The 20,784-nt window shown below is 42.5% G+C and overlaps 1 protein-coding gene across 1 annotated transcript in view; it reads right to left on the bottom strand.

Moving 5' to 3' along the window:
- The window catches only part of pkn3 (protein kinase N3), a 39,350-nt gene that overhangs the window by 8,499 nt on the left and 10,067 nt on the right, over window positions 1–20,784 (bottom strand). The window contains exons 2-15 of the mRNA XM_080047074.1: window positions 13,570–13,846; window positions 11,301–11,470; window positions 10,645–10,759; window positions 9,280–9,431; window positions 8,729–8,951; window positions 6,757–6,933; window positions 6,242–6,354; window positions 3,757–3,900; window positions 3,413–3,488; window positions 3,147–3,306; window positions 1,870–1,957; window positions 1,541–1,611; window positions 1,219–1,288; window positions 1,000–1,091 (exon numbers count right to left, since the gene is read on the bottom strand). Of these exons, the coding sequence (XP_079903200.1) occupies window positions 1,000–1,091; window positions 1,219–1,288; window positions 1,541–1,611; window positions 1,870–1,957; window positions 3,147–3,306; window positions 3,413–3,488; window positions 3,757–3,900; window positions 6,242–6,354; window positions 6,757–6,933; window positions 8,729–8,951; window positions 9,280–9,431; window positions 10,645–10,759; window positions 11,301–11,470; window positions 13,570–13,846 (1,928 nt within the window). The remainder of the gene's footprint in view (window positions 1–999; window positions 1,092–1,218; window positions 1,289–1,540; window positions 1,612–1,869; window positions 1,958–3,146; window positions 3,307–3,412; window positions 3,489–3,756; window positions 3,901–6,241; window positions 6,355–6,756; window positions 6,934–8,728; window positions 8,952–9,279; window positions 9,432–10,644; window positions 10,760–11,300; window positions 11,471–13,569; window positions 13,847–20,784) is intronic.

The following is a 20,784-nucleotide window of genomic DNA, read 5'->3' as shown; positions in this document are numbered from 1 at the left end:
AAGACAGACAGACAGACAGACAGACAGACAGACAGACAGACAGACACAGACAGACAGACAGACACGTTTAACCCCAAACCCCTTTTCCAAACATGCCTTGATCTATTCAGCTAGAACTATATGACACATTTGAAATCATTATTCTATAGCAAAACACCTTCACTTGTTAAAGATGTCATCTGTCGCATTAACATTGTTATTGTCTTTTAAGTTCCTATCTATCACATAGTGAGTTAATGCTGATTGAGCATATGACCCACAGAGAGCCTGTATTTGCTGCTTTGCTCTGTTATACTATCAGAGGGGCTATGTCTTATTAACCACGCTGCAGCGGTGTGTTCTTTTACTCAGGACATGGGAGCTTCAGACTCAGTAGTACTGAGTTCAGACCTGTTTGTGTTCCAGTACATCTGTTAGTTTGTTTATTTTTGTTTGTATCTTTTATATACAGTCTATGGTTTGTATAAGACATGGTCCTAGGTCCCACATTTTCAAAATTAATGAGAGGTTCTTTCTGCACGCTGTGTGTGCTGCTGTCTCTGAAGTTCCCGATGTCCCACGTACATCAAACGCAGCATGCATGTCTGGGCGAGTGTTGTGCTGCCGAGTGCCAACGGCTGTAGTGATACAGACTCTCTCTGGCTGTACTTGTCATAACTTCTGGGTCACAATGTTGGATCAGAACACACAGAGAAACAGTGTGCAGGTAAGAACTGACAATCTACTGACTTCAATTGACTTCATACAGTCAATAACGTTCTGTTTTGATAGAAACTCTGGCCCAGAAGTGCCTGCAACTACAGTTACGGCCACTAGAAACAACGGATAACATCTTCAAGTAAAAAAACTGTTCAAATATAAATGTATCAGATGATCAAACCCCCCTCGGTACGCTTGTTTGGTCTGCTTTTAGTACGTCTTCTCACTTGGGCAAACTAATCGCAGCAAAGAGGGAAACAGTTTGAAATGGAACCAAACACTGCAGGTGTGAAAGCTCACCTGTCCACCTCATCCCGTGTCACTATGTCACCTTTCTTCAGGGCTTTGATGGCAAACAGTTTGCCTGACTTCTTGTATTCTGCTAGCAGCACCTGGGATCAGGCACAGGAGAACCAGAGACATGTTTGCATATTCACCTTCATATATTTGATTTGAAACATAATGCCTTCCTTCTAGAGTAGAGAGGGGAGCCAGCAGGTAGAACAGGTAGAGGTGTACCTTTCCAAAGTGACCTCTTCCCAGGACAGAAATACAGTTGAAGTCTTCCATCTGAAGTCTTCCGTCCCCGCTGCATGGGAGGACACAGGTGTAGAAATACTTTGACTTTCAGTATCTTGAGGGTTACTTCATGTGAATTGTTACCTTCACCAAGGTTAAACTATATTTATATATACACAGTATATGTTCAATCTGTTTGGGCTAATACAGAAAATAATATATAAAAGAAAGCATTTCAAATTGATAGCATGACCAGAACTATCATTCCAAACAACCACCCCCCCCCAAAAAAAACCTAAGTTTGCACACAGGTCTGACTCACTGTAGGGAGGGATGGATGGAGGGTTGTCTCTTAGGCTTTGGGCTCATGTTCTCACCAGGAGAATGGTTCTTCTGCAGGGGTGAACAGACAACACAGATCAATTGTCACACTCAATGAAAAATAATAGAAAAATATAATAAAATATATATTTTTTTAAATCAGCCCTGAGATAGAAAGCAGAATAAACATAAGAGATGGAGGGAATGCACTGTTCTAGTTGATGACCTTAGCTTTCACATCATACACTCTTCCATTGCCATTAGCCTCAGTACAGCTATTCTCCTGGTCAAAAGCCTTTGCCAGTGAAACAAAGTGTCTGGCCTGCTTACCATTGGAGAGTCTTTAGTGTTCTTCCTCGAGCGATGTGGAGATCTTCCGGGTTGGTCCTCATAATTTAAACTCACAACAGCAGGTTCTCTGAAAAACCACAAGAGAAAAAAGCCTTTTACATTTTGTTTGAGCAGTTTTTAACAATGAAAAGTGCTTAACAAAGAACATTTATCATTATTATTCATTTAAATAGTATTAAAGTGCCACCCTGCTGCTGTCAGGGCCGTCTTATGGCTGTGCTGCTCGTGCTAGGATCATTTTATAGCCTTCAGTCATGAACTTATGTTTTCCTACATTTCTTTGAGAAGCATCTCCAACAACCAAACAGACACTCAACCAGTCAGCCAAACACCATGCAGACCCTCACAATATGAAATACTTCTTTCTTTAGAAATGGAGAAGTACATGTCCTTTAGGGAATAAACTAAAGTAACAAATTAAGACTAAATACCTTCTATACATTTGCCTTTCAAGTTTTGGTTCTGTAGCTGGTAACACCGTGTGAAGTCCCATCGTATGGTTTCACTCCCGACGGCCATCGTGCTCCCACAGCGATTTATTTTATTGATACTTTTTTTCATACTATGTCTGAAACATATCTTATTTTCTTTTTCTTGCACAATTAGAAGTACTCCTCCTGGAGGCGCCCTTAGCTCAGTTGGTAGGGCGTCCCCCCCCATGGACCTCGGCCAGCAGCGGACCCGGGTTCGATTCCAGCCCACGGTCGTTCTCTGCATGTCACTCCCCTCTCTGCCCCATTTCAACTATGTCTCTACACTATCAATAAAGCATAAAAATGCCAAAAAAAAAATCTTAAAAAAAAAAAAGTACTCCTCCTTATATTTTATAAATATACTGATTTCAAATATTAAATGTTTGAATTTTATTTATTTTTTCTTATTTTTCATATGATCAACTCTCAGAAAGCTTATACTGTTGTGTTGAAAGTGGTTCAGATGTGCAGTACATCTTAACACAGGAGCAAATGAAGAATGTGTTGGGGACTTCTCACAGCAATACGTTGGATGGATGGTATTTGTTAAAAAAAATAATAATAATTAAAATAAAAAATTATTTTATATATCCTTTGATAAAATAATAATCCCTTCACTATGAACACAGGTGAGTGAGAATGTTGCTATCAGCCCTCCACTGAAGTCACATCTCTCTAGTCTCAGATATCATGACATTGCCTCAAGTCAAAGAGCAAAGATAAGCATAGACATGATAAGCAGCTCTTTGCTAGCGGTGTGTTGGGTGATGACAGAGGCTGTACCGTGGTGGGGAGGTGATGGAGGCTATGGCCCCGGTGTTAGGGCCTGTTAGAGGAGGGCTCATGGGCTCCATGTTGCTACAGGGAGGCAGGATGCTCATCATCAGACGGCCCCACGTGGCAAAGTTCATGTTCATCTGGGCGGCACGCAGGAAGTCTTTACCTGGGAGGAGACAGAAGAAAATACAGACCAAATCTCAATCTCATAATGCAAACAGTGTAAACCAAATCATAAGTGACACGGTGAGAGGTGAATAAATGCTGCTTACCTTTTTCTTTAGGGAAGATTCTCCTCTGCCTCTGGAGTTTGGAGCGCCGCTCGATGACAGGGTTGATGAATGTTACCTGTACATGAACACAGCAGCTGAATGTGAGTCCTCTACAGGGCTGAGGTGGAACTGATAGTAAGTAAGTTAGTCAATTGTACACAGGACACATTGGAATTTGTCTTTTCGCATATCCCCTCTCAAGTTTTCCACTTCGGAGGGGGGTCATGGCGCAGGGTCAGCCATAGACAGCGCAGAATTTGTGAGCCTTTAAGTCAAGTTTGAATGAGAGATGTTTGGGTGTAGTTTTGACGTGTGGTGTGTAGGCACTAGATGTGAGCAGAGACCTCGATGAAGAGCACGCCCTGAGGCTCCAGCTGGAGACACAAGCCGTGGCGCCGGTTGTCCAGGAAGTCCTCCAGACGCAGGAACTTCAGCCCGCTCAGAGCCCGCCAGTCCCTCCAGTACACAGCCAGCTCCAGCTCCCTTGACTGCATCAACACACAGTTTACAAAGACTACATGTGTTCATAATGTCATGTTAACAGTTATTGTCTCAATAATAAAATAATGTAATATTATTTTTTGTTTTTTTGTTTGTTTGGTGGACCGGTCGATGAGGAACAGTCAAAATAAAAATAAATTGTAAGACTCACAGCTGTAAGACAAAATAAATGAGATCTTCTTACAGCTTTTGCACAGGGTCACTCTGGTGATTTAGTACTGGCAGCTAAAGCTGTTGGGACTCACGCTACAGACTCAAGAAAACAAATGGTCATTTACAAGGCAGCGGTGGCAGAGATGCAACCGAAGCATCTTTACATTACCACCCTCCCTCCCTGGATGCTCCTACTCTACACCCTCAGTCTGTCACAGTCAAGATATACCCCTATGACATCATTTAAGTCTTTTTTTTTTTTTTTTTTTAATATATTTTTTGGCATTTTTTATGCTTTATTGATAGTGAGAAGAGATAGTTGTGAAATCGGGCAGAAAGGGGAGAGAAATGCAGAGAATGACCGCGGGCGGGAATCGAACCCGGGTCTGCTGCTGGGCCATGCCCGGGGGAGGGGACGCCCTACCAACTGAGCTAAGGGCGCCCCTCCCATCATTTAAGTCATTTGACTCAAATTTGACAAAGCTTCCCATGTGCAAGGGAAGACATGAAACAACTGTTTTTAGGAGCAAAAAACTGTCCCGTGTGTGTCAAATTCAGCTAGTTGCCCTTTAAACTGCACCAGCCCCTCCCACACCACCACCTAGCTCAAATACTCTGACGACACTGCCATCCTCGCCCTCCTATCAGACAATAACTCTGTATCAGACTACCACAACACTGTCACACACTTCTCCCAATGGTGCACACATGACTTCCTCCATCTCAATGTAGCCAAAGCTAAATAAATAATAATGGATACCCCATCACTCTCATCAACAACAACACAGTTGAAACAGTTGACAGCTTTAAATAACTTGGACTCACACTGGACAATAAACTCACTTTCGACCAGCACACAACAGACATTCAAAAAAGATGCATTATCATTAGATGCAGCCAGAGCTTAATCTCAAGGTTGCATCTCACGCATCGCATTTACAATAGCACAGGACAACTCACACCCACTCAACTGCCACTTCACCATTATACGCTCTGGACGCAGGTACAGGTCCCTGTTGTGCAGCACTAGGCAGAAATCCAAGATAAAACCCCCCAGTCCCACTCTGTGTATATGCTGCATGTTTATTTTGTTGCGTTAGTTGTCCATCTGTCTATTGTCGGTCGGCCCATAACTGTACTGTGAAGTGAAAAAGAATTTCCCCTTGGGGACAATAAAGTCTAAAGTCTAAGTCTAAAATATCAAGGCTCATTGTGACAGAGTGTGATAGCTGGGGGGTTGGGGGGTTGGGGGGGGGGTGGTGTTCAATGTAATATCAGAACCTGTTTTAAGCCTAGATGTTAGGCATGTGTGGGTCAAAGCAGATTAGAGCAGATGTCAGAAGATTATCAGTGGGATTACATGAGTAGAGTAGGAGGTCGACTAATAAATATCAAAGACAGTCTTAGCTGCTCTGCTTCAGTGAGGGACAAACTGTGACTGGGAGCTCTGCATTGTTGTTCCTCAACCATATAGCCTGGTTGGTTTAACACCACACTGCACCGTCTATCAGTGTCTATCAAGTCAACTGTTGGACTTTCAAATTATCGTGCGATTTTCCCAGATTTCAATGCGCCAATGTGGGAAACTAAAAAGAGAGAGAGATACATTTAAATAATGAAAACAAAATACATCACTGAGTATCATGTAGGAAAAAGGCAATTTTCAAATCAGTAAAGAAGTCATTCATCTGTTATTGTGGATACCTTTCTTCCAGTCGGAGCCCAGTTAAATGAACTGTCATCCAATCAGGCTTAGAAATAATAATAGTAATACCCTAAAGTGAGCCACATTGTTGGCTATGATCACTCATTTGTTAATGTGTGGGTCAGAAATGGTGATTCCCAATAAAAGTGATTCCTTTTTTTTTAAACATGACATTTGAAATGATTTCACAGCAAACAGTGGTATGCAACCAATGGGGTTTTGCACTATTTGTCGTAGTTTCCATATAGATGTAGATTTAGATAGACAGGCATGTGATTGTGAATATAATTTAAATTGATTAGGTGACTGCACAGTGGCTGGTTAAAGAAACAACACATTTGAGTTGAATGATAAGCATTAGTAACTCTTTCATAGTGACAAAGGAGGATCTGTCAGCTGCAGCCCAGTCAAGAGAGATGCATTAACAGAGTTGTAAATGGAGTGTTCATGCTGAATCAAAGCGTACTGACCCGTTCCAGTTCAATGCTGAAGCTCTGGCCCCAGGCCTCATTGCCCTGCAGCTGTCTCCAGTGTGTGCGCCCCACGATGCTGTTGTCCACCTTCAGAACAACGCTGATCTCCGCTGGGACACAAACACAAAGACACACATTTATTGATTTATTTGTTTCAGGACAATGCACATTAATGAACATGTACAGCAGTACACGTAAATATGCCAGATTGTAGCCCGGGGGCTAATTTCCATCTGCTGTCCATTAGGCAGGTTGATGTTACAATAAAAATGACAAAGATATACAATAGAAACATTTGCTCTATACAAATACAGAGAAACAGAAAGAAAGAAAAGTAAAACAGGATCATTCATTAGTAGGATTAGTAGGTTAAACAAATACACAATTAATAAGGTACAGCATACATTTAGAGGTGGTTGCACCTTTACATGGATACAGTCACTAATAAAGACCAATTGAACATGTAGTATTGGGGAGTTAAAAGAGGCGGGCTAGGTGGAGGGTTGACTCACAGGACAGCTCATCAGCCTTGGTTGTCTTGCTGTTGGCGCTGCGTCCTGATAGGCCGCTGCCTCTCAGCTTCACAGACTTTGGTTCAGACAGACTTCCAGGAGTGGTGGACACGCGGCCCCGGCCCGGGACACACTCCAACAGGTCCTGGCAGCCCTTCAAACACACCTCCAGACGACCTGAGGGAAAGCAAGGCAGTCAGCAGTCAGTATAGAATAGGGTTGCTGGACGGGTCCCGGGATTTCGGGATTCCCGTGAAATGAGTCAGTCCGGGAGTACCGGAAATTGGCCGCGGGACCCGTCCTCCCGTTTTTTTTTTTTTTTTCGTTTTTTTTGAGGGGGGATATTTTTTTTAATAAGCTAAAATGAATAAAACAAAGGCTACACAATATTTTGTGTGAAATGTATTTTTTAGACAGGCAGACATACGAAATACCAGCGCCTCTACAATACTGAAAGTGCTGTGTCCGAGGAAGAGTCTGATGATACCCAAGAATATGCGTATCAGCCAGAGCCAAGCGAGCAGACGATGACCCAGAGCCTTACTGCACATCTGCAGCAGGCAGTCATTAGCCTCGTTAGAGATGTCGCCGTCTTGCTCAGACCTGCGCAATTATGACGCTCGGCTTGCTGAGCGCACAGCATTTTTGTTGTGCGCTCAGCAAGACGGGCTTCATAGTTGCGCAGGTCTGAGCAAGACGGCTCCAAGTCGAACGAGGCTAATGACTGCATGCAATGTCCCGAGCCAGACCAGAGGTATGGGAATGACCTCCACAAAATAATTTCAAACGAGTTTGCGCTCTTCGAGGCAACCAAAGAGCGACCCAAACACCTGCAGCAGGTCTACTCTGCACTTTCCACCATACAGCCGACGTCCGTGGAAGAAAGAGCGTTCTCGGTGTCAGTTCGTGACAAAGCTCAGAAACAGGCTGAGCAGTGTTTCTTGAAGTCACACTTCATGAAAGTAAAAGAAAGGAAAGCTGGAAAGTAATCTTGCTTAGCGTGTCAGTTTGAATAGGCTGTTAGTTCTGTCATGTCTTATTTCACACGTTAAGAGCAATCGGTAGTGCATTTTTTGTTATTTGCCTATCCTTTGGAAAATATTCAATTTAAACTGATTTTGTTCATAGAAATAAAAATAGATTGTTTGAAATACATTTTTCGCCAAACACCGTTTTTTGGCCATGTTTTGATATTGAACCTCTGTGAAACATTTTTCGTATTTTCTTCATAAAAACACCGTTTTCAATAGGCCTATTTAACTTCTGGAAAATATTTTGCCTAATTTGAATGGCTTTTCTTCATGTTATTTAAGTAGAAATAAAACGTGATGTAATATAGCCTTGTTCTGCTGCATTTATTTATCTATTTGCATTGATTTAGTCCCATTAAAGTAGTATTAAAGGGCAATAATGGTTTCAACGGGAAATCCCGGGAAATCCCGTGAGGAGCTCTGAAATCCCGGGATTTGAAAAGGGGCCATTTCGGGAAATTTCAGCAACCCTAGTATAGAACCTTTAACGGAAAACATTCACTTAAAAAGGTGGGGGAAGCAATTCTGGAGAGTGTTTGTTGCCAAAATCACTTTGTCAAATCAGTGAATTTCTCCTCATAATCTTCTTCCTGTGTGTGCGCTGAAAATAAATCTGGTGTTAATACACAGCCAAGGCTCTGTAAACGGGCATGTTTACATGCTATGGTGGGCCCCCTTTGTTAACATTACCTTTGTTTGCACAACAGTTTACAGAGCCTAGGCTGTGTATTAACACTGTGCACTCACAGTACAGGCAGGAAGCAGATTGGGAGGAGATATTCACTGATTTGCCAAAAAGTGATTTTGTCAACAAACATTCTCCAGAATGGCTTAGCGCACCTTTTAGAGGATTAACATGCAAATGTTTTAGTGAGAAGTCCTATTGACATATTAACCATGTCATTAAATGAATATGTATACTGAAATATATCATAAGCCACCTGTCAGACTGGCTGGTTTGAAAAAGGAGGATGAAGAAGTGGAAGAGGAGGAAGTGTTGCTGTGCCTCTGTGGTGTGCCATAGGAAGGGGAGGTGGTCAGGAGGAGTTCCTCCTTAACAACAGCGTGTTTGGGATGGTCCACAGGCAGCTCGCTCAGCCGTCTCTCCAGGGACAGACGCAACAAGTCCACCTTCTGAGAGGACTCCTGCATGCGGGCCTGGGCCTGAAGGACACACAAGACTCTTCAGGAACACAGTATGGCTCCATTTTTTTAACAGAAAGATCGTGTAAATATAATTTTACCAGGGCTCTAGGCTGCCACCAAAATGGTCGCATTTGCAACCATTTTTTGGGACTGTGCGAGTAAAGAATTTTACCTAGTCACACTGGTGCGAGTGCATTAATAATTTGCCGCGCGAACGACTGCACGTCAGCACCTCACTGACAACTGATGAATAAACATGGTTGTTTACTCCTGTGAAAAACAAGTGCGGTGGTGGGATCAGACTAATACCTGGTATATAACTGGAAACTATGCAGCTGGTACCCACCTCTGAAAGGATGCGGCGGTCCTGGACTTTGCGCCCACTCAGATGCCTCACCACATTCTTGGCTCCTTCTGCTACGGCCGATTCTATCTGCATGTGGTGCATGAGTTCAGCCACGCGCAGCTCCAGAGCATTGATCCCCTTCACAGGGGGGGCTGAGGGAGGGAGGGAGGGGGCAGGTTAGACCCAGGCATCAGCAGCACATTTAACAACAGATACAGTAAGAACTGCGAGGCCTTTACTATAGGCAACATTAATGTTAAATTTTTCGTCACAGACTGAGAATTTTCAAAGACCGGGGGGGGGCTCATATTGCAAGACTACAACTAGATTTCTTTTTATTGACTATATTTCTTTTAGCAGGTAAAATGGACTGGGTGTTAAGTTAATATCAACAACTTATGCCCTTATCACGTAAATGTCATGCCTGATCACGTTAAAAACGGCAAAAAAATTCATTCAATATTGTAGACCCGATCAGGGGACATCCTGTTGTTATTTGGCTGGGTTTATTTGCTGATCTCGTCCTCCAATAACTCTAACTCCCAACCCTAAATGTGACAGTAAAGTGTTACGGTTGAGCAGTTGTCAGCCTGGTTCTCCAGACGAGGCTGTTAGGTAAAAGTGTCTGAAAAAAGTGCCTCAAAAGCGGATACAGGTCGCGACTAATGCCGCTCCTCCTGCGTTGTGTTTGGTGCTGGAGAGAGTGCACCCATTGGTTGTTGACAGTGTTCACATCATTTAACTTCCCTATTTGCATGAGCAAAACCTAAAGTGTCAAACCTGTTTAATTTTGTAGGAATGTCAAGACGGGAAGTAGACTGGCTGAAATCGGGTCAGTTGACCAACTCACACCAAACGACTGAGATTACAGGCGCACGCCACAACTCCAGCAAGACTCCCGAGATTTCAGTCCGACATCGTAAATATGTCTGTGACTGTCAAATCAGATGAGAAGTCGTTTGGTGTGAGGTGGGCAATAATCTGTCAATTAAAGTGAAATTACTGACATTCATTTCTCTTGTGGCGGCAGAGGCGAAGTGGGTAAGGAGGTCGCCTCTGGAGTGCAGAATCGGAGGTTCGATCCCCTGCCTCCCCGCCACATGTCGAAATGCTGCTATCGGTGTATGAATGTGTGTGTGATTGGGTGAATGTGTACAAAACAATGTAAAGTGCTTTGAGTCTGTGAAAAACCAGGGAAAAGCGCTAAATAAGTGGAGTCCATTTACCATTGGTGTGCCTTAAGTTTACATTCAACGTTAAACTAATGAGATGATTGTCTTCTTATTTGGCATTTCATTACTGCGTAGTGTGTATACTGAGAGCATGCGGTCAGGACAAGAGCTGAACATGTGTAGTAATATTTACCATCCCGCTCCCCGTCTTTGGCTTGACTGACTTTGATGATCTGCATGCGGAGCAGCTCGATCTTAGTGCGGCTGTCCTGTAACATCTGCTGGGCCGTGGACAGCATCTTCCTGTCCTAGAGAATAGCATGGACAAACTAAACAACCACAGCATTGCTTCTACCACGCTAACCTGAGGAGTAAAACGGGCATGTGTGTGCTGTATTTGGAAATGTTGCGGATTTTTCTTGAAATACAAAAAAAAAAAAAAAGAGTTACAGAGAAGTTATAAAGCCATAAGTAGGCAAATTGCCACAGCAACTTTTACAAAGAAATAAGACGGATTAAAAACAACAACAACTTTCTTTTTTCCTCCTAGCAAGGAGTTATAATTCAGACGCAGTGGTGTTCATGTTAGCACCATTCTCTACCCACTGGGAATAACAAGCCAGTGCTCAATCTATCAGCGAACTGGCTGAGCGTGTGTGTGCGTGTGTGTGTGCATGTGTGTGCGTGTGTGTAAAGGCCAGGACACACCGGCCCGATAATCGCCGTCGGAGAGTCTGTAAGGGGCGGGGACACGAATCCGTTTGGTGTGTGCCGTGAAATCGGTCGTCGTAGTGTGTCCTGGCCTTTAAGATGTCTGTTACTGTGGGCCGTCTTGTACAGTAACGTTACCTTGACTGAGCCGTTGGTGTAGGTCTGGATGATGTTCTCAGCGCCCTGTTTGACCTTGGTCTCCATGGTGAGCTGTTTCTTTAAGGTTCTCACTCGGCTGACTAGCGGTGATGTCGCCTCTTCCCACCGGCACGACTCTGCTGACGAGCCATCGACTTCCTCTGAACAACCTGCAGCAGAGTGACCACATGGCCCGATAGGCTTTACAAATCTTGGGAAATATTTACCCTGTGTTCCAAATCACATACTCTTTCTTTTTACTACACTATACTAAAGTACAGAAGAGTTTTAGGGTCAGAGGAGAGAAAGAAAATCAGATAAGGAAGTTTTTTTTAATCATAACGCGCCCCACACACATCCTGCGTCTACCTCTGGAGCGCGTCGCGTTACCTTACTGCTGCCTCTCTCGGACTTTTCTCGGACACACATGCAACGTCTCAGCAGCTGCTGCTGCAGCGCTGCTTCTAAAAGCCCTATCTTTCTACATAGAGTTTTCATAGATAATTCCCATTAAAAATTAAGTTCTTTCATGTCATCTATGATGCATATGATTTATATTGAGTCTGGACAGTAATCCGTGCGCCCCATTGCCATTTTTTTTCTTTTTTTTTTGCCATATTTTCGCTTGTTGGAAGTTTTATTTTGAAGGGGACACACCAGGAAATGGTGAAACTACAGCGAAAGATGCCAGTATGAAGTCAATGCGACTCTCAGCAGAGAATTTCAAAAATCACTTTACTGATTTATACGGGAGAGAGAGAGGGGGGTGTGGTCGGGGAAGAAGAAGGCCGTAGACACAGATAGAGCAACGGAAAACTGTTGCGCTCATCATGATCTTTTTTATTTCTTCACTATATTGGATCTCTATATGTGTCATTTATCCAAAAATGAAATGCCAGAACTCATTGAAAATTAGGTTTTAAATCCCTCGGATTTTGATTGCACAATTAAATCGTGAAATAAAGGGATTATTCGCGTATACGACTGAGGGATGTTTTATTTTGAAATAAACACACCGGGTAAACGTGTAACTAGAGTGAATGCTGCTGGTATGACTGTCAGCAGAGTATTTCTCTATCAGTTAAAGCACAGAGACGCGAGAGAGACGCGCTGCTCTCAGAAAAAAATAGGCGAGCCTCCTGAGGTGAAGGGGAGCGTCGCTGCAGACGTGCCTCCGACGCGCCTCAGCAGTGCGTCTGAGGTTGGATGTGTGCTCGCTCTACGTTGATTTCACAGTCTGTGACAAAAAGTCAGACGCAGACGCGAGGTAGACGCGCAGTAGAGGTAGGATGTGTGTGGGGCGCGTTATGTCGAGAAATGTCAAGAATAAAGACGAATACTCCAAAATGCTATTGGAGTTAGTGGGGGCATTTATGTATTTTCAGCATACTACAATTGACCTGCATGAATTGGGACATCCTAAATCTTTTTCTGGCATACTAAATAGTAGGGAAGTATGGGTATTGGAACGCAGGGTTAATCATTTCATTGGTGGGCACTGCTGTCAGCCACAGTGACAAACATTTGACTGAGCTTAGCAAAAAAGACAAACATGTTCCAGTTTTGACAGTATTAGGGCCACGGGAGAGAGAAAAACATGAGGGGAGAAAGCTTTAAAAAAAAATGTATGTATTTCGACAAAAGACTAAATGTTGAGACTATTAGTGGAAATACAATGTTGAGAATAAACTGGACAGGTCTAGACTGCGGTAAAGCTGGAAAGAAGTTGACACATTCAAACTTCGGAGATCAAATAAATCCTAAATAAAACATTATTAAAACACACATAAGGTAGACAATGGAATACCACCTAAATTTTGCCAAAATCAGACGTCCTCTAAACTTCACAAATAATCCCTGCGTTCTAATCCCCATACTTTCTGCAATTTAATATGGTAGAAATAAGATTTAGGATGTCCCAATTCTTGTGGTCAGATTTAGTATGCTTAAACATATGTCTACTACATCCGGCCTAGAGTTTTCTAGTGTTCTGTAGCTCTAACCATGAATGTAATGTAATGTGTTTTCTGCTGCTGAATTTGGAACGTTTAAATAAAAATTCAAGATATTCATTGCAGTTGAATAGTACAACATCGGAATGATTGTGCGATCCCCTGAGTCCGCTTTTAAAAACAAAACAACAACAAAACAGAATAAATAAATAAATAATGTACACATACTAAAATAAACTTTTACAAGCCCAAGAGTGTGTTGATCCAGTGATTTGCCTTTTCAGCAAATACTGTACAGTTTGTGTTAAAGAAGTTACCTGTGGTGCTGTCCCTCTCTGTGGCCATAGACCTAGCGTTGAGCTCCTGCAGCTCCCAGTGCAGCCTCTCCAGCTTGCGGCTGGAGGCCTTGAGCTGGCCCTCCACGTCTGCGGCGCTCTTGCGGTTGGTGACGGCCCGGCGCATCCTCTCTGCGGCCTCCTTGATCTTCAGCTCTCTCTGGATCTTCTGCCTGAGCAGAGTACGGGCGTCCTCCAAACGCTGCTGGTAGGCTGGGTCCAGGATGTCCCCCTCTACCAGGCCCTGCAGGGTACCGCCCTGAAGGACACACAACACAACGCATTCAATCACTCAATATTAAATCATTAAAACAATATATAGTGTATGTAGGGGAGAACGGGGTAATTTGTCACGCGGGTTGGTTGTCACAATCGTTATATCTCGGAACCAGAAGGTGCTGTCTGTGAAATCTTGGTATGTAAATATCCAGAATTGGGATCAGAGGTCACCTACATAGTCTTCCTTGGACTGCTGAATTTGGGGTGAGACGACGGTTTGCGTTTTTCATGTCAAATTGAAAATATTTAGCTCCTCAGTATTTTTCTTCTAGGCTTTTACACAATGGGTTTATAACAAAACACTTGTTAACCATACAAAGTGTGAAGGGTAAACTATAGTTTAGATTGTGGTTAGCAAGCTAATTAGTTGTCAGATGGTTGTTGGCCTTGATGCTAGCAAGAAATTCAAGTTGGGGTTGGTTGTCACATTTTTTGGGGGGGTTGGTTGTCACATGTTATCTCAAGGCTGCAGCCAAAAAAGGAACCCAATAACGAAATAAATTGTCAAGCTTTATCCTCACTGACACCCCAGAGAAGGAAAGAATAGAGCAGGAAAAGGCAGCTAGCATGCAAAAGAAAAAAGGGCAACAAAATCAAAACAACCCAGTGCATCCCAAACTAGACCAGCTGCCAAGGCTACAGTAAGTTATGTAGGCCTATTTGTCAACTTGACAATGCAATTAAACTTTCTAATTTAGTTCTACTTGCTTGCCTTCTTTTTAAGATTATTCCCATTAAGATAACATTGTGACAAACAACCCCATAGTGTTTGACAACCGACCCCTTGATGGGGTTGGTTGTCACAATGTGTAAGGGTGTCTTTGATGATTAATTTCTTCTTTATTACAATAAGATAAAAAAAAGTGAGGGGTACACATTTCAAGCCAACACCTTAAGCTTCAATTTAATGTAGGAATGACTATTGAAAGATGTTTAGGTGATAAGCAATTCTCACTAGGGTAAAAAGTGTGCCTACTTACCCCGTTCTCCCCTACTGTATGTCTTGCTTATTATGAAACAATAAAAATATGAATTATTAGTTTATATTTGTGTGTTATGTCTACTATATAGGCCTACCCATCATTGCCCAGCTGTCTATTTTATCTGTACACAATGTTCTCATAGCACTTATGGTTAAGCCTAAATCTCACAACATGGTGGGTTTCTTGTATCACACTCTAAGTTTCAAGTAAGTGTCATCTGAGAATAAAATAATATACCGTAAGGAAACCGCGCAGTGTGTTTGCGCATACCACCGTGTATGTGCGTGTCAGCAGGCCAACAAAACAAAATAACTGTGTTCATGAGTAGAAGAGAGACATAAAGTCCAAAAGTATAGAGGGCAACATAATGTGGTAAATAAAGCAGTCCCGATAAGCACACAGGAGTGTTTACTGATGTCATAAAGTTGTTCTCCTGACTGTTGCTGGACTCCGGAGGCAGGTTAATACTTCTTATTGACTGAGAGTATTTGAGCTAAGCTAACTAGCGATGAGCAACCTTTGCCTATTTCTTCTTTAAAAATGCAAACAGTCGGGGGCCTTAGATCAGTTGGTAGGGCGCCTCCCCACCCCCGGGCCGGGCCCAGCAGCAGACCCGGATTCGATTCCCGCCCGCGATCGTTCTGTGCATGTCACTCCCCTCTCTGCCCCATTTCACCTCTGTCTCTTAACACTATCAATAAAGCATGAAAAATGCCAAAAAATATCTTAAAAAATAAAAATAAAAATAAAAAACAGTTGAAAGGAGAAGTAAGCAATATGGTCCTTTTAGTTAACTTCCTGTCAGTGATTGCGATTAGCGGTCCCCTCCCTACGTCACCACCACATGAACACACAGCCGTCTTCATCAGATAGTACAGTGATGGAGAGCAGCGGGTCATGGTTCACAGGCACAGAGACCCGCCTCTTTATACCGCTCTGTCTCCTGATTGGATAAAAACGAACGGGATACTCAAAAATTATATCTAGCAATTACTGCAAAGCTGAATGACTGGGGAGATGTGTTATGAACTGCACATACTGTTTCAGTAATTGCTGTATGAATATAAAGTGATTTTACACGTATATTCACAAAAAAAACACTTACTTCTCCTTTAAAAAGGAATGGTTTCTGTTGCCTCTTCTTGAGCACAAGAGTGAAGAAACAAGCTTAAAGAAAATTCAACTTTTCCTCCAAGAAACAATTTCATAATACATTTTTTGGAAACTTTTTCCCCTAAATTGGGAAAAAGAAATAAGCTACTAAAAACGTTTCGGAGTATTATAAATACATATGGAACTGAAAATTATTTTACAAAGTCAAATAGTGATAAAGTGACTTTAAAAAGGGACAGCCATCCAACACAGTTTCAAATATGTGAATGGACAAACTTAAATTGTGATATCCAAGTGGACATTCAGCACAGGTTGTGTCCACTGGCTCATTAAAAAGGAAAGAGCAGCTATTTAATGAAACGTTTGCTCAAGAAGTAAAGTGTTTGAGGAAGACCGCACAGTTAATTCAAGCTGTGACAATTCTACCAACCCCACATCATTAACATTTGGCACAATGCCTCCCCCTGGTGGATAGAGATTTAGCTTTCCAATACAGTTTGAAACCTATCAGAACATGGTAACGCTTTATATTATAGGTCCTTTTAATAACTAGTAAACAGGTAGGCTAATAAGGCCCTTAATAGATGCTTATTAACAATAATTTGTGTTAATAATAACATAAACATTTGTTAGATAACAAATGTTTATGTTATTATCTAGTATTAGGCTATACTACTTGTATAAGCACTTATAAGAAACTTTAACTATTAATTGATTGCTTATAAGTTATAACATTAAAAAGGTAGCCTGGAAATCCAGACCTGCCGCTGGCTGGCCAATTTAAAATTAGATTTTTTTTTTTTCATACATTGGGCTATAAATCAGGTGTGTCAAACTCATTTTGGTCCGGGGGCCACATACATCTGATCTCAAATTGGCCGGACCAGTAAAATAATGGCAAAGTAACGTACGTTACGATCAACTCCAAATATTTAGCCTAGCTTTGTTTTTCAGTAATATGCATGTAGGCTAGTCTACGTTATCACGGATCAAAAGGGATAGTGTTTCCCCCAGGAACGCTGCCCAGGGGAATCGGAGGTGTGGCAGCAAAACATGTAGGGGTATTTTGCTCCAAGGTTATTGGTCGTTTTGGAATATGTATTTCCAAATTTAAACATAAAAAAAAATTTAAGCCTACACTAGCATGCTATTTTCAAAATAACTTAATAGTTGAAATAATAAATACAATGTGTTTTCCCCTTGAAAATAACTAAATGCATATCTCCATAAGTCAAAGACAGTAACAGTGTGGCACTTCTGTAAACTTATTGAAACGTGCCTGGGGCTGGGCCATCATTCATGCATTCATCTAACTTTCCTGTTCTGTCTCTGCTGATTAATACAGATAGGATGTTGTGTTTCCACGGTGATGTGGAGTCAACTTTCCTGTACCTGAATCTTAAATATTCCCATGGAGCAGTTCTGGGTTTATTTTAGCAACCAGTTGAATATTGTCTGCTGCTCGTTTACTCACCCGAGTGCATGACGTGAACATACATCGCGCTTTCTAGTAGGCTATGTTTGACACCCGACACCCCTGCTAATAGAAGACTAGAACGCCCCGCCCACACTCAGCCTCGGCACCAGTGACATTATAAAGAAAGCTCGGCACACGAATCCGCCATCTTGTGTAGGCTCTCTCATGAGTCATTTCACGCTAGAAGAGTTGGAGAGAAAACAACAGTCTCTTTGTTTGAAAAAATGCCCGTTTATTGTGCTGCATACGGTTGTGTAAACCGTCGCTCAATAGACACCAGACGAGAGGGAATCACTTTCCACAGGTGAGATGCATTTTTTTTATTAAAATATTTTGGTCATCGTTAAGGCCCTATCTCACTGGGCTGAGACTAGTTGGAGACACAAAACTGCGAGAGAATATGCGAATTGGCGACAATTGTCACTTGCAGTCACGTTTGCGAATGTTGCACGAGCCTACGCCGAAATTTGGATCAAAATTCCCCAGTTCGCATACTGGGGCGAGCTTTGCCAACCCCTCGCAAAGTTGTCTCATATTTCTCGCACTTCCTGAGTCATGGAAACTAAACTGCGAAGGTTAGAGACGGGTTGGAGACACCTGCGACGACTCTGTGACCATTATGAGAGTACATTTGTCGCGCGTTTTTTTGTTGTTCAAAATTCATGCGACACAACAGCGAGGCTTTGCGACTCGCGAGGAAATTGAGAACCCCCGCGAACGTTTCGAGACAGTTGGGAAGCCGTGTTCTGTTCTCAGGGGCGTAGCATCAACTTCTGGGCCCCTCTACAAGAAGTCCTGATGGGCCCCCTGAGAGGAGGTCTTACAAATACAACTGTGTAAAAGCCATGTTTGTCTCCAAAACATATGTGGCTGGTCCCTCTGAGCCAGATAACACAACACAATATTTATATTGATGAAGGACAAAATCGTTACTTGTAAATAAACTAGGGCTGTCAAGCGATTAAAAAAATTAATCAAATTAATTACAGGCTCTGTGATTAATTAATCGCATACTTATATGATACTTTTATGCCTGTTTATAAACAACTGTATAGGCTACCGTTCGTCTCTCTCTCTCTCTCTCTCTCTCTCTCTCTCTCTCTCTCTCTCGTAACTTCTGTCTCCTCCTCTCAGCCAGGTTACTACATTAAATTAATTTAGGAACTACTAGCGCCGAAAAAAACACAAAAAAACAAGCAGGCTAAATGACTGTCTATCTCCCTCAACAGACAGCGCTGCACTGCCACAGGTGCGGTGCGCATAGCCTATGCCGACTCATTCACCGTCCTACTCATAGCCAAAAATATTGACACAGACACACACACACACACACACAAAGGAGGAAAAAAGACAGGCATATGCTTGGAAGAGTGAGAGGGGGCAGGTGTCCGTTTGAAGGAGACGATCGCAGCTAGCAAACAAAAGTGAGACAGAGGAAGATTGAGAGATACTGTTTTGAACCTATTGTTAATTAGGCACCCACTAAATCAATAATGCACAGACACTGCGGAGAATAACATAAGACGTATTCCTACCTTCATGCTTATTTGCCCGGAGCTTCCCATAAAACGTCCCTCTCTATGCTTCTTTCTTTACTCTTTAATCCCGTGCGGGCCGTGTCAGCAACCTACAGGTGCAGCTCCGCTATCGCCTCACCTCTTTTGCACCGGGTCAAAGGGCAACATAGAAGTGCGATTAATCTGCGTTAATTTTTTTAAATCGCGTTAATTTTTCTGTGATTAATTAATCGAAATTAACGCCTTAATTTGACAGCCCTAAAATAAACACAACCCCTGGTCTAATGACTTTTAATAACCAAACACACAAAGTGTTTCTCACAGGAATTTGGGAGACTGTGTTAGGGACCCTGGACCTTGTAGGGGGGTCCGGGGTAATGGTCCCCCAGAAGAAATATTTGAACCTTTTAAAGTAAAAGGGTCAGGGGCCTATCATGAACCAGTCCATTTTTTGTTTTATTGAATGGCATTGTTCGGGGCCTTCGAAGATTGGGGGCCTATATTTAGCTCTTTTTTTTTTATGGGGCCCCGTCTGCCTTGGGCCCCCCAAAGCCTGTCTAACTAATAGCCCCAGTCCGTTGGCCCTGAGTCTTCTATATATATCCTTGAAGTTATTACGTAGGCTAAATGTCATGCCCGATCATGTTAAAAACTGCAAACGCGATTGTGATCATTTTATCTAAAAAAATGTAATTCAACATTCCGTGCGGGGGACATCCTTTCATTATTTGTCCATTAAAATCGTCTACGACTATCAAATCGCGTAAAAAGTTGCGTAGTGTAAGCCCGGCATTAGTTAAGCCTAGCTTGAGTTTAAATGTCAATTTGTTTTGGTAAATGCCATCACCTAAATGGTAACTTCTCTTGCCTCTTTTCTTACTTTAAGGTTTCCCAGAGCTGGTGACCAGCGAAGGGAATGGGAAGTGGCCCTTAGGAGAAAGGGTTTTGCAGCCAGTAATGAATCTATGCTGTGCAGTAAACATTTCAAGCCAGAGCATTTTGACCGGACTGGTCAAACTGTCAGGATCAGACTTGGTGTTGTCCCGTCCATCTTTAAATTCCCTGCTCATTCTCTTCTAACAGTAGGTACACTAGTTAGGCTTTCTGCATTCTGTATGTCAGTGATAAATATTTTCTTGAGAATGTTATTTCACTAAAGTCAACAGCCAGCACTGCCCCCACCACTGAGACTTCAGGGCCAGCCGAGGAGAACCTTCCATTAGACCTCTCTCAAGAGGCCCCTGTTGAACCTCCACCTCTGCCTCAGTTTAAGCCTGTTGTGAGTATTTGTACTTGATGTATCTGAATCAGCTTTAAACCTCATTGCATTGATCATATGAAAACACGTCTTATTTGCGATTTGACTTTCATTTGTGACACACATGTCCGTATGAACCCTTTTTCCCCCTCCCTTTTACTAGGACCACACCTATGCTCTGTCCAGTTGTCCTGTTGCTCTAAAGGAGGCGTTCATTAAGGCTAGGGACAATGTAGTCAGACTGGAGACTGAGAAGAGGAACACAAAGAAGCGTGAGACCAGGTTGAAGAGTTCCCTGCAGGATGTACTGATGGAGCTGAGGGAGAACAACTTGATGACTGAAGAGCTCAGTCAGAGGCTTGGATTGTATGCAGGTAAAATGACGTATAGGTTTGATTTGATTCCTTAGATCCTTGTCTATGGCCCAGAGACATGTCCTTTTATATTAATACTGTAGGCCTGTCACGATAACACATTTAGCTGGATAATAAATTGTCCCAGACATTTTTGCGATAATATTGCAGTTTTGAGACTATTTTCAACTAATATAATGATAATGGCGTAATAATG

The sequence above is a fragment of the Ammodytes marinus genome (genome assembly GCF_949987685.1).
Source record: "Ammodytes marinus genome assembly, chromosome: 18".
NCBI classification, from domain to species: Eukaryota; Metazoa; Chordata; class Actinopteri; order Uranoscopiformes; family Ammodytidae; genus Ammodytes; species Ammodytes marinus.
The sequence above is the reverse complement of the archived record's forward strand: the minus strand, read 5'-3'. Positions and strand labels throughout refer to the sequence as shown.